Genomic DNA, 18,723 nt, shown 5'->3' on the forward strand with positions numbered 1-18,723 from the left:
TTACCTTTATTGCTTCACCATTTAATATTTAATATGGAAGAGCTTGACTCCTTAAATTAAGGAGGAGTTCGTCATCAAAATACTTCATGGTCTATTCATAGAACTTCGTAAATATGATCGAAACCATTCATTTATAAATCAGTCGGTAAAGATCGTCTCTATAAAGAAACAATTAAAACTATGATTGTTTAATCACTCAATTGTAGCAAATAGATAGACGGTTCCTAATGCCTTTATTGAATTTGTCCATATGTTTTTATAAAGTTTGAGGACTAAACAATCTTAGTTCTAATTGATTTTTTTGTTGAGATGATCTTTACATAGTAATTTATAATATAAATGGTTTCGATCATAAACATGAAATACTGTGAATAGACCTGGAGATAATTTAAGGAGGAATTCCTCCTAAATTCTTGAGGAGCCAAGTCTTTCTCTATTTAATAATTTAATGAGATAACATTAAATTTTATTAGTAGATCTCAGAGATAAAAAGAGTAAAATAAACTAAATAGTGGTAAAAAGATAGGAAGATGAAACAAGTAGTTATAGTGCATAACAGGGTAACTGATTACAGTCAAGCCTCAAACATAGACCAAGTTTGTTTCTCCCAATAAAAGAAAATAGACCAAGTTTGAGCTTCCTTTGCTAAGCCCAAAAACATAGAAGAAAGATATTTCATTCAAAAATGAAACTCTAACCTCTTAAAAAAACTATATTAAAAATCAGGCCATGGGGTTCCTTATTTGTCACAGCAGGTGGGTAAACTCAACGTGGTAGCAACCAGCCAACCACGCAAAAATAAGAACAAAAAGAACCCTCCAGAAAATACACATAGCAAGAACCCTCACGGCAAAATAAAGACCCAAATGGGGGATGTCAGAAAATAAGGGAGACTCACATCACAGGAATGGAAAAAAGTAGCTAGCTAGTAGCAAAGGGTTGGGAAAAGATAACTTTTAGGTAATTCGGATAATGTGCAGGTTGCAGAAACAGAATCCTTAGAATATCTGCCCCATATGGCATCTCACATGAAAGGCAACAGAGCCACTCGCAACTTTCTTGCTAGATCCTTCACTGTCATATTGAATCCATCATCCATCTGCAGGTGAAATGCAAACTTTTATTTAATCAATTATAAAAAGGATATATGCATTTTGTTTGGATACCGTCTCTTGCCAGACTCTGACATATGTTTGTGATGCTACTGTAAATATGTGTCGCACAAAATATCAACATAACCAATCATTGAGATTTACAATCTAGCAACATAAAAGTCTGGCAAAAGAACATTAATAACTCGATGATGTTATAACCGACAAGTTATACCTGAGACATAATGGTTATGTCTAGTGTGGAGGCCCCAAATGGCAAGACGCTGCTATTAACCACAGATAATTGAAGCTTTTCAATTTCGCTTAGTATTTTCACCACAACTCCTTTTTGTTTCTCGCAGTGGATTCGAATCAATACATCCTTTTCTGAAACTCTTGCTTCAATTTCTGGGAGTGCAGCTTCGTCGGGGCCGCAACCATCAAAGTTTTCATCACATGAAGAGGTGTCATCATCAGCGGAGAGTTGAGACTTTTTCACAAATACCACGGATTCCACAGTTCTTTTCTTTGATCGTTCCTCAAGCACTTTCACCCTTTCTTGAAGCTCCTTCACATGCTTTATAGCATCTCCAAGAACAGAAGCTTTGTCCATCTATAGCCAAGAAATTGAAATATTACAGTGTTAATAAACATACCTAATTTATATACTTAGAGTCCATTCTATGATTCGTTGACATTATAAGATAATGGGCTAATGGCTAATGTTTACCAGACATATATATATATATATATATGCTTTGTCGTCAAAGTGTTAAATAAACCATGTACTAATTTGTATAAGAATTGGGGTTTTGATCATCTTTGTCAAGAAAAATACGGTACCTTCTTTAGGCCAGGAACGATCGCAGAAAGAGCTATGAACCGCTGGCTGAGCTTTTCTCTCCGCTTTCTTTCAGCCATTATGTGGTCTTGAGCATGTGAAGGTGTTCTACTTGTTGGGCAAGGCCTCTTAGTGCCCTGGCTACGGCCTTTTGCTTCATCGTCTTGAGCATGTGAAAACTGCAAATTAATTTGGGAAGGTGCCTCATCCTTTGGCTTCAACGCAGGCTTAAATTTATTACAAAAATTTTGAGGCTTGGAAGGCAGTGGCGAGTTCAAGTTCTCAAAAGAAAGAATCTGGGAGGAGGAAGAGCAAGGCTTTGGTGAAACATTTTCTGTGATGCTAGAGTTCCAGCTGCTAGTCTTGAGCAGTTTGGCTGGCCTCTCAAAGCTGGTGCCATGAGAAGTCTCATTAATGGATGAACCACCACTTGATGCAATGGTCGTCGTGGTTGTGGCGTTTTTGGTTGTCAAATTTGAGTAAGAGGAATAGCTCTCAGAAGAGAAAGATTGTTTGAAATTCTCCCCAAGGGCAGTGCCAATATCATGTGCATTAAACCCTTCATCTAGACTGTTCAAGTGGCATTGAGGAATGAAACTGTAGTCCATTCCCTGCAAATTGGAACAAAAACATATTACAATAAATTTATATAAATACTTCGCAGATAACAAAAGCTACAATATTTGATTGCTAATAATTAAACTGTATTTTGTTATTACACCATATGTATTCTCAGAACTTATAAGTCAGAAAATTACCAATTCAGAAAACCATTTGGCTGATGATACGTCCATATTAATGCAGCTCAGCTACTTCCCCCTGTTTAATCAAATCTAGTGACAAGAAGATCCCGGAGAGCAAGAGAATCACCGTCAGGTATCATCAGTTTACAATTTATGTTAAAAAACATGAAACAAGAAGTTGCAGCCGAATGTTAACCATGAAACTTGAGGAATGGAACTTAATTAAAGAAACCCTATTGATTAATTTCACAGGGAGAGAAATATGGAAGCTTACCCTTCTCCTTTTTCTTGAGTTGTAGAAAGTGATATTGCTACTGCACTTTTATACTAGTTGTCCTCCTCCTATACCCTCGTGTGAAAATTTTGTAGTTATCGTCTTAGTCATTTATTTATATTATTATATATCATTATAATGGTACTTAGTATTATTATTACTACTAATAAAATGTGAGAAAAAAGGCTGGCTACCTTCTTTCATACTACATAGTCGTTGACGTATGGTTAAATCATTGTGCATATAAATAAATAAATTGGCAGCTTCAACTTGACCGGTAATAAGAGATACCGCATCTACAGAAATTATAAAACAAAACACTATTATTGTCTTTCTCAAGTCTGATGATGCCAACTATGTGCCAAAATATTAGATTTATTCATTATTTTAATTTTGTAAATACCCTGCCAACTAGGTACCTAAACAGTGATCTGATATCTTTTGTGCTTTTATCAATTTTTCATTGGAGAATTGCTTCATTTATTTTGAACAATGTTCGGCTGCTTAAGGATGAGTAACTCTTATTTAAAAATTTTCGTATACATTACAAAATTTCATGTTGATAGTAAGAACTTTTTTTTATTATAAATCACTCTATAAAGATCATCACTTCAAAAAAATAAATAAATTAAAGTCGTATAATCAATCAATTGTTGCAAATAAATATTGGAGTTTGAGACCCTCTTGTTCCACATTGGTCAACAGTATTTTTTCACTAGCCTTTATATAGGCTTATTCCTTTTTCTTAGTAATTAGAACTTGGACCATTTGGAAATGGATTGAAGGCTTGGGCCTTATGATTGTGTGGATTAGGCTTAATGATTATACTATAATATTAATATTAATTAATCTGATCAATTAGTTTTAATTTCGAATTAAGTTTTTAATTAAATTAATTAAAAACGTTTTGATTAATAGACACAACTCTTAAAATTAATCTCATCAATTAGTTTTAATTTCGAATTAAGTTTTTAATTAAATTAATTAAAAACGTTTTGATTAATAGACACAACTCTTTGGAAAGAGTTGTATCTTTTTGAAAAGAGCTGTATAGCTTCAGATACATCCAAAAGGTGTTTGAAGAGGTATGAAAGAGCCTATATAACTGGAGTCCTCATTTCCAACAATCTATCTTTTCTTCTTCCTCCTTATCTTCCGTACAAACTTTCCAGAGAGTAAACACACAAAGCAATTCGCTAGAGTTCTATAATCCAGTGCGGGTTGTAGAATTAGGTAGTTGTATCCTGGTCGAGCAAACGTTGTAGAACCTCAAGCACACGAGTGGGACGAAAATACTGTTCGAAGGACATAGCGTTTGCGCTAGCCTCTACCTTCAATTCATTCAAGTTAGTATCATATTAATTTTTGTAATTATTGTGTTATTGCATTCTGTATTGCAAGTATTTGTGAATAATAAAGTATAAGTATTTTAGTTTTGTACATCTGTTATTTTATTGTTTCTAAATTGTTCTCCAACAATAAATAGACGAGTTATAATGTTTTTACCATTTCTATTTATATGTTTTTATACAGTTTGATAACTAAACTATCTTAGTTTTCATTGAATTTTTGCATATATATGATTTTTATAGAATAATTTATAATATAGCCAGTTCTAGTAATCATAAACATAGAGTATTATTTGTTTGCATTCACCAAATCTGTTTTTTATTGGTCAGGGTTTTCACCAGGGGACGGGTTGTTGGGTTGCTGTTTGTTTGTTTCGTTTAGGCCATTGTACAACTTGTAACCCAAAGAGAGAAGTAAGAAAAGTGATTTGGCATACGAATTTACTCACCGACCAGAACAATTATAAAAGTTCAACACGTTATGGAAACTCTGATTAAATCATAGTGCAACGACGTGGACATGCAGAGTGGTCTTAAAACTGGAAAACAAAAACAAACAATAAAAAACAAGAAAATTTTGGCTAAAAGATAACCTCCAGATATTGGAAAGTGCGAGCAATAGAGCAATTGATATACACGAGTCTGACTACCGATCGAGCAAGAGTGATCATAAAGAAGGGTGTTTCTCCATCATGCACTAAAATCATTTTAAATTTTTCTATCAAAATTTGGAAGAGTATATTTATTAAGGATAATATTGTAAATTCATCTTCAAGGGATAATACTTAGAGGCTAAGGAAAACTGTTAGTTTGTTATAGTTAGTTTTCTCTTAGTTAGAAAGTGTTGTGATTTGTTTGGCTCACAACTTGTATATATACTCATATTGTAATCTTATTCATTTGTGAAATGAAAATATAATTTCCAAACATGGTATCACCCGCCTAAGTCTCACGACCTTTCGATCCCAAATCTTCCCGCTTCTCTGCTTTTCTTTGCATTTTCCCGCTTCCTATCGATCTATTTTCTTCGATCTTGTTCTTGCTCGTCTTTGATCTTGCGATCCTTCGCTCTTGCTCGTCTTTCCCTCTGATTTCTGTATCTCTAATCATGGCGTCCGATTCCTCCTCGGCTTCAGAATCTCAATCTTTTCCCCCAATTGTTTCTTCAAACCCTAATTCTTCGATTACGGTCCAGAACATTGGATCTATGGTTCCGATTAAGCTCACCACTACCAATTACCTAACCTGGAGTGCTCTCTTTGCTCCAATTTTTTGTCGTTACAATCTCACCGGGCTGATTGATGGCTCTATGGTGGCGCCGCCTCAATTTCTCATTGATTCCTCAGGCGCTCGCACTCTCAATCCGACGTATGTTGCCTGGTATGAAAATGATCAAAACATCTTCATCTGGATCAACTCTACTCTTTCTGAATCCCTAATCCCCTATACTGTTGGAGTTTCCTCGGCTCGTGAACTCTGGGCCAAATTGGAGTCACGTCTTGCCGCTGCTTCCCATTCTCACATTCATGAACTCCGATCTCGCCTTCGGAGTCTTACTTAAGGCGATATCACTGCTACACAATATCTTCAACGCACTGAGGAAATCGCAGATGTTCTTGCCAGTGCTGGTGCTCCAGTTGAAGATTCTGAATTAATTTCTGTGATTCTTCATGGCTTACCTCCTGAGTTTGATTCCTTTGTGGATGCTATTCAATTTCGTCTCGGCTCTACAACTATTGATGAGTTACATGGTTTGCTTCTCAGCAAAGAGATTCAATTGACCAATCGCAAGCAAAGTACACCTGTGCCTTCCTTTCAGGCTTACAACACCTCCACTGGTCTTCTACCTTTGCATGTCAACTCTATCTCTCAAGGTCATGTTGCTCAGTTTTCTTCATCTTTCAACAATCCAAGTCGTGGACTGGATCGCAATTCTAATCGGAGCAATCATTATAATCGAGGTAATTTCAGGCAATCTAATCCTCAGAGGTTTCCCCAATTTAATCGAGGCAATAATCAGCGGTTCAATCGTGGTGCTCGCCCTAGTTTTTCATCCAACCGGAAACTCTCTTGTCAAATTTGTCGTCAATCTGATCATGAAGCTTGCGCCTGTCCTCATCGCATGGATCCTCACTATAATACCAAGTCCTCTCAATCAGCTTTGGCTACTAGTACTTCCAATCCTTTTCCTCCGTGGATTGTCGACTCCGGTGCCACCTCTCACATGACCAACAATTATGCCACACTCCAGAATCCTGAAGCTTACACAGGCCCTGAACAAGTGTATATTGGTGATGGCAAAGGTTTGCCTATCACTCATTTTGGTTCTTCTCTTCTTACTGCTTCACCTAGTAATTTTGCACTCAAATCTGTGTTATATATGCCTGCTCTGAAACACAATCTTCTATCTGCAAATCGATTTTTAATTGATAATCAAGTCTCCATGCATCTTTATCCTTCTCACTTCGTTGTGAAGGATCTTTCTTCGGGGAGGATGCGTTTTAGAGGTCCTGTTCAGCATGGTTTCTACCAATTTCCTCAACATTCTCGTAATACTGACAAGCATCTAGCTCTCACTGCACGGTTGGGTCATCCTTCTGTCGCCGTTCTTAATAAGCTAGCTTATACTTCTAGTATCTCTATGCTACAGAATAAGAGTACTTCTCTTTGCTCATCTTGTGTATTAGGCAAAAGTTCTCGGTTGCCATTTGTATCTACCATTAGTACTACAAAGAAACCATTAGAACTAATTCATACAGATGTTTGGGGACCCTCTCCTATTACTTCTAAGGAAGGTTTCAGGTACTATGTCATATTTGTGGATGACCTTACCAGATACTGTTGGTTCTACCCTCTGCGATACAAATCTGATGTACTCTTTTGTTTTATGCAATATCAGTCTTTGGTTGAGAATGTTATGTGCACTAAAATTATTGCCTTGCGATCTGATTCTGGTGGTGAATTCATGAGCAATACATTTTCCAATTTCCTAGCTCAGCATGGTATTCAACGTCAGTTGTCCTGTCCTCACACTCCTGAACAAAACGGATGTGCAGAACGTAAGCATCGCCATCTTGTGGAAACTGCAAGGACTCTCTTGGCAGCCTCTAAAGTTCCTCATCTATATTGGGTTGAAGCGTTTGCCACTGCAATTTATCTCATAAATAGCTTGCCTACTCTATCTCAACCTTCCCCTTGGGAGTCTCTTTTCTAGAAGGCCCCTAGTTACAGTACACTGAGAGTCTTTGGCTGCTTATGCTTCCCATGGTTAAAGCCTTATATTTCTTCCAAGCTGGATGCTAAGAGCAAGCATTGTGTTTTTCTGGGGTACAGTCTTAACCATAAAGGTTACAAATGCCTTGATCCTGTCACAGGGAGACTTTACATCTTTCGGCATGTGTTATTTGATGAGATTAATTTTCCATTCCATACTCTCCCTCCTACTCCTCTCTCTTCCCACCCTCCATCTACCATCTCAACCCCTTCTATACCATCTTCTCTCACTTTTACCTCAATTCCTCCTATTTCATCTCAACCTGCACCTTCCTCTCAACCTGTCCTATCAAATCAACCTACTCTTCATCTTGCTTCTTTCCCAGATTCCCCACCCCCTGCCTCTTCTTCACCACTGTTGAACACTCATCCTATGCAAACCAGCTCAAAGTCTGGTATATATAGGCCTCGAGCCCTCACTGCCACTAAATATCCACTTCCCTCTCAGTTGTTACCAGATTATCTTCCCACCACTTATCTCCAAGCATCCAAACATCAACATTGGCGCAATGCAATGCATGAGGAATTTACTGCTCTATTACACACTCGAACCTGGTCTCTGGTTCCTTCCCATCCATCTCAAAACATTGTTGGTTGTAAATGGGTTTTTCGGATTAAACGGAAGCCTGATGGATCTATTGATCGTTATAAGGCCCGGCTAGTTGCCAAGGGCTTTCATCAACAAGAAGGTCTTGACTACACTGAGACTTTTAGCCCTGTGGCTAAACCTGTGACAATTCGTATTCTCCTCACTTTAGCTGCTCAATTTGACTGGTTCTTGAATCAACTTAATGTCAGCAACGCTTTCTTGCATGGTACTCTCTCTGAATCAGTCTTTAAGCAGCAAGCTCCTGGATTTCAGGATCTCACTAAACCGAATCATGTATGCCAGCTCCATAAATCCTTATATGGTTTGAAACAGGCTCCTCGAGCCTGGTATGATAAACTGCATGTTGCTCTTCATTCGCTTGGCTTTGTTGGTTCTCAGAGTGACCACTCTCTCTTTGTCAAAACGGATCCTTCCTTAATATTCATCCTAGTTTATGTGGACAATATTTTGGTTACTGGTCCTTCCTCTGTTGCTTGTCAGGCTGTGATTCACAAACTCAGTGTTATGTTTCCCATCAAGGATCTTGGAGCTTTACACTATTTTCTTGGCATTGAGGTCAAGCGTTCTTCTACTGGTCTTTTCTTATCTCAAACCAAATACATTCTCGATTTGCTTACTAAAGCAAACATGGTTGGTGCCAAGCCCTGTGGTACACCCCTTAGCACCTCCAAACTTGATCATGACTCTCCTCCTCTTGAGAATGTTACCGAGTATCGATCATTGGTAGGTGCTCTCCAATACTTAACCTGGACAAGGCCCGATCTCAGTTTTGCTGTCAATCTTGTCTGTCAGTTCATGCATACTCCACGAGTGTCTCACTTTCAAGCTGTCAAGCGCATCCTTCGGTATCTTAAGGGCACTATTGATCTTGGTCTTTGGTTTACTAAATCCTCATCACCTCCCTCTCTCAAGGCCTTCTCCGATGCTGACTGGGCAGGTTGTTCGTTAGACAGGCGTTCTACTGGAGGTTATTGCATCTATCTGGGACACTCTCTTATCAGTTGGAGTGCTAAAAAGCAACTCACTGTTGCTCGTTCATCCACCGAGGCTGAGTATCGATCCCTTGCTAACACTGCTTCTGAAATCACTTGGATTTGTAAACTGCTTACTGATATTAGGTATGGTTTACCTTGCTCTCCTCAACTCTGGTGTGACAATGTCTCTGCTCTGTCCCTTGCTAAGAATCTTGTTTTTCATGCTCGGACCAAACACGTAGAGATATATTATCACTACATCCGCGAACAGGTCCTGGCACAGCAAGTCTCTCTTCATTTCATATGCTCACAGGACCAAGTGGCTGATATCTGTACTAAGTCTCTGTCCAAGCCCAGAATTTTGTTCCTCCGTGCCAAACTTCCACTTCGAGCTCTCAAGTTTCGTTTGAGGGGGGATATTAAGGATAATATTGTAATTTCATCTTCAAGGGATAATACTTAGAGGCTAAGGAAAACTGTTAGTTTGTTATAGTTAGTTTTCTCTTAGTTAGAAAGTGTTGTGATTTGTTTGGCTCACAACTTGTATATATACTCATATTGTAATCTTATTCATTTGTGAAATGAAAATATAATTTCCAAACAATATTTACATCAACTGAAAAAGAATTTATGCTAAATCCTACAATGGACTAGTCATAAAGTCATAATACATTGTTATTAAATTTGTTATCTAAAAGAGTTAAACTTAAAACTTAACACTTGTAATTAAAGATAAACATCACTAAATCGTACTACAAAGTAACCTCAAAACCTTTCTTGACCTTTTAAAAACAATGAGCTGGCACTCATAGTTAAGCAATTAAAAGTTCCAAGTTGTTTATTCATTGGGGGTCATAAGCCCACATGGTTAATTTCTAGTGACGAACGTGGCAATTAAAAATGAGCATTATTTTCGAATTCAATTTAGGGGCGTTTTGATATAGGCGTCTCGTTTTTTAATTTTTTAGATTAAACATACACTCCTTCTGAAAATTTGATCAAACATTTTCCTAAAATTTTGGTTATTAATTTCAGTTTTTCACATAAGTTCAATTTTGTTTAGAATTTTAGTTTTTCACGACTTCTCCTGGAAATTTCGTTTTCTTTTTTTTCTTTTTTTTTTTTCTTTTCCTATTATCCCTATGTTTATGCATTTATTATCCATCTCTATGCATTGTTTTTATTGTTTGTTATAATTTTTACTTTTTTTGTGAATATAGTAGAATATTGATAAAAAAAATTGTTAGATTTTATTATTTAGAAGACCCAACACATAATAAAAATTTGTTTGATTATATAGCTACGTCTAGTTACCTATAATATGGACACATTTAGTTTTTTGATTTTTTGTATTTCTTTGTACATTTGGAATGTAAGTGTACCAAAAAGGGCTATCTGACAGAGACATTTGGTTTTGTGGTACATTTCGGATTTTTTGTTCATTTGGTCTTTTGGTACATTTGGAATCTAAACATACCAAAGGGGTTACTTGACAATGGGCACATTTGGCTTTATCGTACATTTAAAATTTTGGTACATTTGGTTTTTCTGTACATTTGAAATCTAAACATACCAAAAGGGTTACATAACAATAGGTACATTTGGTTTTATGGTACATCGAATTTTTGGTACATTTGGTTTCACGGTACATTTGAAATCTAAACGTATCAAAAGTTGATACTTTTGTCCTCAAATGTACCATAAGTTTTAAGTATATTTTTTATATATATACATGAAAAAAAAATGCATTGAAGACTTTTTATTGAGACATTTTTAATAGAAAGAGAAATTTTTTTTTTTTAAATACTGATAATAACGAAATGAGGAATTAGTTAATTAATTTTTTATTTTATTTTATTAAAAAAATATCATTTAATGAGTAGAAGGGGATTCGAAATTAAATTCCTATATCAGAGGCAATTAGTTGCTAAGCTACCTTATGCCTCTATATAAATGCATTTAAATGAATGACATGGAAATTAAATAAATAGAAAATTATAGAGGTGATAAAATTATAGAGGTGACAATTGATCAAAGCACCTTAATCAAATCTTTAAAAGGGATGAATGTTTAATCTAACAAGTATAGAAGAGATGTAGGGCATTCTAATTTTCCCTTCAGTTTAAGCGATAAGTCTACAAAAGGAAGTAATGCTTGAAAAATATTTCTATTTGGATAAATTTTTCAGTTTTTAACATTATATATGCTACCTGCGTAGATGTAGGGTTGGGCAAACGGGCCATGGACCCACAGTCAAGGCGGGTCTAAGCGGTTCAGGGCTGGTTCAAAAATTCTAAATAGAAAATGGGGCAAGGTGGACCCAAAATTTTGAGGAAACAGGCCCCCGACCCCGACTGTTTCTACCTATGATTTAATATCACTTAAATCAACACCGTTGAGTCGCATTTCTCAACCCTATGACAACATTATCTCTCTTTTTGAGTCTCAATCTCAAACTCGCAGCACGTAGCGGTGCAGTCAAGCTCATCATTTGTCCCCATCTCTCTCGCTCATCTCTCCCAATCCCAACTCGATGTCTCTGTCTCCAGACTCTGGTCGTCGAAGATGGCATCGACAATGACATGAGGCTCCAGATAGGAGATGCTCCGAGGGACTTAAGGGATAGTAGAGATCGAAGATCGAAGATGGACGATGATGGCAAAATGACGATAGCAAGCTTGTCAATGGCGGTGGGCTTCAAATTGACGAAGATGGCACGAGGGACGTGTTTTCCGGCGACGGTCTCGGAGAAGACAGTGTTGAAGGTGGGTTTTTAGACCTAAGGACTCAACTTGAAGAGAAATTTGTGGTTTTGACCCGTGGACCCAACTTGAAGAGGAATGTGCGGACCCGACTCAATAGAGGAATCAACGGTGGTTTCTGAGCACTACGACAAATGGATATCGATCTTGGAAAAAACGTCCTCGACTTGAACGACGTCGTTCCCATCTGTGGACCCCTGGACCCAGTCCGAACCAGCTCGTTTTAAACAGACCAAGTTAGGTCTGGTTCCAAACTCAAAAATTCAATTACCCGTCCCATTGCCTTTTAAAACGGGTCCAGTCCAGTCCCTTCAAATTTGGACCCGGCCCAGCCCGTACCCACCCTTAGGTAGATGTTCTCCTCCACATGTTTGGGCCATAATAAAAAATAATCTTTATGAAGCCAAACTATTTTTAGTACGCAAAGTTGTGCAACAATTGTCCACCAAATTCATAACCCAACTTAGGATATTATCCTACGTCTCAAACAATTACCTCTTGTTATTCTGCAATTGTTTTAGGGCTAGGACTCGACCCTCCCGAAGCACGTACACTACATGGAAGACCATACCCGGGATCCCCTTACCTCCTTAAATGATGAGGGATGCGTCACTAGACATACTAAGGTCACCACAACAATCGTGTGAAGCGCCACAAGGATCAATAAAAGGTCACTAACTAGGAATTGCAGTTCCTGTCAGCGTAAAACGAATGATATCCCTACTTCAGCTTAGCAATATGATCGAGGTTACTATTCCCCCATCAACCTATAAATAGGATGAGATGCCTTCAAGCTCAGGGCTTTTGTTAAATTCAATCTCCATGATTATACAAAGCTCAAGTGATTATTCATTCAACCAAATTGCTCTTCAGCACAAGCAAATTACTCTTCAGCAAAACCCCTTAGCTCTTCAACTGCAATCCAAACCCTTCCTTCGAAGCAAACGTGCTTACGATGGATAAGATCTTAAACCTTAATAGCTATTCCACCCGATATTATGATTTGGTTGATAGGCAATTCCAACCACCATGATCACCTCTTCGGAGCAATGTTTTTTACTCAGTCCAATCCACACCAATGACCTCGTTGAACTCCTCTAATATTATCTAGCCCTACATGGTAGTAATCTTGCTAGAGTTTACTGCTTTCTTTACATTTTAAAGTTTATTACTTTTCAAGTTATGTGGATTGGCTCATTAGCCCAAATATTACTTTTCAAGTCATGAAGGTTTCCTACTTTTATTTCCATTTCTACTTTCTTTTTCAGTTATAACTTAGGTAGGCACTTCGATTTCAAGTCCTCGTTCGCTCAACACATAAAAATGAACTTAACTAAATCAGTGTTACATTCGGTGCATAATCTTTTAGTTAAGAAGTCAGATCTAAGCAAAAACACAACACAACACAACACAACTCTACACACATTACTGTTTGTTGGCTGCCTCCAACAATGGAACGCTTGTTTTCTTTTTCTCTCGAGCCATTTCATGGCACTGAGACTGAAAGCAACACTCAAACCAAATACGTGTTAAACTTGAACCCAATCAAGCTCCGTCTGAGTTTTGCCACCAACGCCACCATGTATGCCTTGTTCGTCGTCGTCATCATACCTCTTTTGTCTTGGACTTCTTTAAAGCACTGGGTTGAATGGATGGGGAGAGAGACAGAGAGAATAGGATAATAAAAGGGTTGTAAGTCTGATGTGATGACATGAAATAAAAAGCTTCATAGCATGGAGCCATAAAATTAATTACCAAAAGATGAATTTATTTGCTGGAATAAAGAAGGTGTTTTAATACATTGGTGGTGTTAGCTGATCTGATTACTTGTAGTATCAGATTACTTAAGTCTTTTCAGTTTTTGGAATATTTTCTAGTAAGCTATTATTTCATTTGTCTTTTCATATTTCTCACTTTAAGTTGTAAGCTTATGAATACCTTTATTTGTAAAGCAAAAAGATGATAGAAGTTGTTTGAATTATTATATTGAAATTTGAGTTATAAACTCGTTTCTTGCCTTGCTCTTGTTTAACAGTATGTTTCTTTGTTCTGTACTTTTCAAGGTAGTGCTAGAAACGAAGTTTTTAGGGTTTTCAAGTCTCTCCTTACACTTTAAGATAATAGATCCTACCTATCTATCTATCTATCCTATCTATTCATTTTATTTTATTTTATTTTATTTTTATTTCTCACCATGTTCCTCCCTGCATCAAAGTGTCAATCACGTTGGAGGAAAGGTCCATATTCATTGGATGTCGTTGATATGTCAAAGATACTTGGTAGATTTTATTAATGTGGCATGGCATTTGATACCAATATGTCAATATAATGTTGATAGTATGGCGTTGATATTTGGTACTAATTCATTTCGGTTGCTCAGTGTATTGTAGCAGGTTATTTTTGACGCGCTTGTACAATACCCTTTTGTTTAATGTTTCTGTCGTCTGGTTTTAATCAGGCAACATCTACTCCCCATATGGATGTAAATTTTTGTCCAATGGGATTGACCATAAAACCTACAAAAAAAAGATAACACCGAAAGTTGACTAACGTCGGAGTGGTGTCTACAAAGAACTTTTGTTGCCTAAATCATTGAAAGATTTTAGAAAACTAAAAAGCTTGTAGAGAGGTCTTTATTACCAGCTTCCTTAAACAACTTGACTATTTATGAAGGAGAAGTCCATCAGTCATCTGCTAGGCTAGGGCGACAAACTTATGAGCGGAATAGTCTCCTTACTGATGCAAATTGAGAAATTTATTTAATTTGTTTATTAATTACTTTAACCCTAAGTCTTAAATTCATAGTTGTCGAGCCTAATGTCTTTGGCTTGTAACTCAAGTGATAGCTACTTAGTACTACGATATAGTAGTATTTTTTTCATTTGTAAGTAAAATACCTTATGTTAGAATTTTGAGAATTATGAGTTATATAGCAATCAATTTTGGCTTTAATTAGAAGAAAAATGATTAATTACTAACATTCATGCTTACATGCATCAATTTAAGATGCATGCTTACAGTCTTTGGTTTACAGCTATCTTTTTTATTTCTGTGGTTTAACAGCTTGCTTTGGGCCCTTAAGCATGTGCTATAATGATATTACCTGTGGTCGGTTTATCTTTGTCTTAGTTGGAATAAAGTAATCACTTGGCAGAGCCCTGCAAGCTTCAAATTATCTCATTTATTCACATGTTACTTGATTAGCTAATTAATGAAATGGTCAAAATTAGACACTGCTTTCTGCCCTTTTGACCGGCAAGAATAATAATAGTGTTTACACCTGCCGCCAAGCGGATGATAAGCTAATCGATTCTTATTTATACCAAGTTTTTGTTTTTTTTAACTCACGCAGTCACACTTGCTTTCCCCACTCAAACATACATAAATTGTCATGAAGGTATCATACAAGTCCAGTACACTGGAAAAATCCTAAATTAATGCATCTTATTATATTGGTAGTATATATATGTCATATATTTTATATCAGACCCTTTAAAGAAAATGATTTTCATTTTTTTTTAAATAATGGAGATTAGTTGTGGAACTCACTCTGCATCGAACTTTAATGATCCGAACCGTTTATTTTGTAAATCTCGATTCATATATCATTCTTATAAAAATACAATTCAATCGAAAATCATTAGCCTATTTAATTATCAAGATGAAATTTCAATGTTTCTTAGAAAACAAAGTATTTATCAATTTCTTTGAACTCAATTAATGTCTCAAATATTTCTCATTTGACTAATATTTTGCAAGGGTAGTCTATGAGGTGCAATTTGAAAAATAGACGATTCAGATTGTTAAAGTTCAATATGAAATGAGTCTAACAACTAATTCCCTTTATTGAAAAATAGGGATCTCTTCCTTTAAAGACTGGGTAATGCTAGGAAGATTAAATTTACAAATTAATTAAATAATGTGTCACTAATATGATTGAGCACGTTAATCAACGCTTACGTAATAAACCAATCATCAACTTTCATGTCTTTTAGTTTTTAAAATTTAGTCTAAAAATTTAATCTCTTTAGCATTAGGCTTCCTATATTTCTGTGTAAGTGTTGGTGTCTCTGTGTACGGTGAAATTTTATTTGTAAGACACCTGTTCTTTCTTATACGACAAATGCATTGGGAAACTCTTTTTCAAACTAATTTAGTATAAGTTTAATCTCGTTTATTCATAATATATTTAAGAATGCGGCCTTAAAGATTTTACATATCAAATTAGATGGATTTAATTTATTTAAATTACAAATAAAGAGATTCAAACACTACAAAACCTCAAATACAAAGATGATTTTTTTTTAACCAATTTATTTACAAATCACTTGCAAATCATATTATCTCTGAACGCATTCATCGGAGAACTAGGGAGAAGTCCAATCAGACTCATCACTCACGCATAAGCAAATGCAGTAATTATCAAATGAGCTGTACGTGATCTTTGGACTTATTTTTAATTTGCTAAGAATCCTACATATCTCTAACATCTTGACGGTCAAACAAACACAGAGTAACGACAACCAAAGGTTTATAGTCATATCCCTATAGATCCTCCTGTAAAACTAGTAGCCATTAGCCTAAGAATCCTAAAAACTCCAGCAGACCAGTAAGAAAAACGAACGTTGACAGCGCAGTTGATGAATACGATGCAGATTATATATATATATATATATATATATATATATATATATATATATATATATATATATATAGCTCAATTCCAACACGTGCAGGAAACATGAACATTTTTCTTAAATCAGCCGATGCATAATAAGTTGAGTCGGTCCTGAAAATTTGAAACACGATCCATCTAAATAATACCGATAAAATTGAATGGTTGAGATCCGTATCTTTTTGTTTAATGAAAATTACAAAATTATTAATAGCTCTAATTCCCACGAATGGGAGGATTAAGCTGCCTACAAGGCTACATGCCATTTGTCCATTTATTTTCCTCATTTTGTATGAGGATTTTCTTCGGATTATCTTTGTAGGATTCTAAGAATTCTCGAATCGTGTCCGTTTATTGTAAATCGTGCGGTTAGTTTTCGTCATGTACTATTCATATTTAATTTTAAATAAAAGTATTTAAAATAATTTCTGACCATACGATATACGATAAACTAATACGATTTAAAGATTTCCAAAATCCCCATTAAAATGATCTTGAAAAAATCCTCACAAAAATGATCCGAAAAAAGATCCTGATTATTTTTTCAGGGTTCCACGTCGACGTTGAAGAAATGCCAGGGCAACCTGGCAAATCCAATAAACAAATGCAGGAGATCGAAGCAAGTACGGATTTGTCGTTATCTGGGTGCATGACCATTGTCATTACATTTCAGGTGGCCAACGCGTTTTATAAGTCCGGATTCTCGCCAGATCTTGTTTATGTGAATTTTAGAGATTCATAAATCGTGTTCATTCATCATATATCATGCTGTCATAAATTATTTTAAATATTTTTATTTTAAAAAAAATATAAACAATACTTTGACAAAAACTGATCGCACAATGTACGATGAATCGACACGATTTATGAATTCTCAGGATTCTCACCAAAAGGATCCGAAGAGAATCCTGTTGGGTGTTTTATTAGGTGTCTCAGAGCCCACCACCACCCTCATCCTTTGGTGGCAACTTTGCTGTGTTGCTGGGTTACATGGGGTACCTCCAATTGACCTAACCCTACATGCATACTGCACGAATAGGGATGTGCCTTATATGTTAAGGTTACTGTGGCCCTTTGATTCTTAGAGCATCCCAATGAGAGGTTAAATATGATGCTAAAAAAGTGGTAGATATAACTCATTTTAAAGTTTTCATTCAGTACTACGGTTTGGTGGTATTCCTCTTCGCTTAGAAGTGAGAGGTCTTAAGTTCGAATCTCGTGAATGGCGAATTTAATACCAAATTAGGCTGCCTATTGTGTAGCTTAGTCAAACTCTCATTTCCTGTAAAAATATCAATGTACTAAAAAAAATAAATAAATAAATAAAAACTCATTTTAAAGTTTCGATAAATCTTTAGGATTCTAAAAAAGAATCTTTTTCAATGAAGGTCTATATATCTTTTGGACTCTAGGGCTATATATTTCTTTATGTAGTAATTTGATTACGCGTTAAATTTATTTTTGTTTTAACTTTTCTTAAATTGATTTTGGACGTGCTATCTTAAAAAAAAAATTACGAGCTTTTCAACGTAAAAAAAAAAAAAAATCAAATTCTAACAAAGCTAGATTGCATCACTTATGCACCATTGGATTAGATTCTCTCATCTCAATCTCATCCATTGGTTTATTTATGTTTTTGGCTTATGTCTAAACTAACAAAGTTAAATTTCATCACTTTTTTTTTTATAAACTTTTCAACCTAAAAAAATTAAACACAAAGTACAACATTTTTCTCTTAAACAATGACACAAAGTAAATATTGTTGTCCCAGCTTGATTTTTCCCAACAATTGGATCTTCACTAATCACAATCAATGCTCGACTTAGAGCACATCTTCCTCAATTGAGTAATTTGTGCCTTTTTGTGATTTGTCTGCCATTGGTGGATGAAATAGACAAAAAAAAAAAAAAAAACTACAAATAACAAATTTGGCAAATGAAACAAAAATTGAGAAGTTTGTGAATGATACATGTTTTTGAAGAAAAAATATGTCATATTGATATTAAGGGTAATGCTAGGGAGACTAAATTTGTAGATAAAATTTGCAAACTAAATGATGTGTCACCAATAAAAATAAGCACGTCTATCAATGGTTAAGTAATAATTCAATCATCAATTTCCATGTCATTTA

At 35.7% G+C, this 18,723-nt stretch overlaps 1 protein-coding gene across 1 annotated transcript; it reads right to left on the bottom strand.

Moving 5' to 3' along the window:
- Positions 1 to 588: 588 nt before the first annotated feature.
- Positions 589 to 2,726, bottom strand: LOC137721555 (transcription factor bHLH18-like). The gene is made up of 4 exons (XM_068460652.1): positions 2,691 to 2,726; positions 1,935 to 2,543; positions 1,327 to 1,704; positions 589 to 1,099 (listed from the first exon to the last, which is right to left on the bottom strand). The coding sequence occupies exons 1-4, from the start codon at positions 2,724 to 2,726 to the stop codon at positions 1,025 to 1,027; spliced, it is 1,098 nt and encodes a 365-aa protein (XP_068316753.1). The 3' UTR covers positions 589 to 1,024.
- Positions 2,727 to 18,723: the final 15,997 nt, after the last annotated feature.

This window comes from Pyrus communis, chromosome 16, assembly GCF_963583255.1.
Source record: "Pyrus communis chromosome 16, drPyrComm1.1, whole genome shotgun sequence".
In the NCBI taxonomy this organism is placed as follows: domain Eukaryota; kingdom Viridiplantae; phylum Streptophyta; class Magnoliopsida; order Rosales; family Rosaceae; genus Pyrus; species Pyrus communis.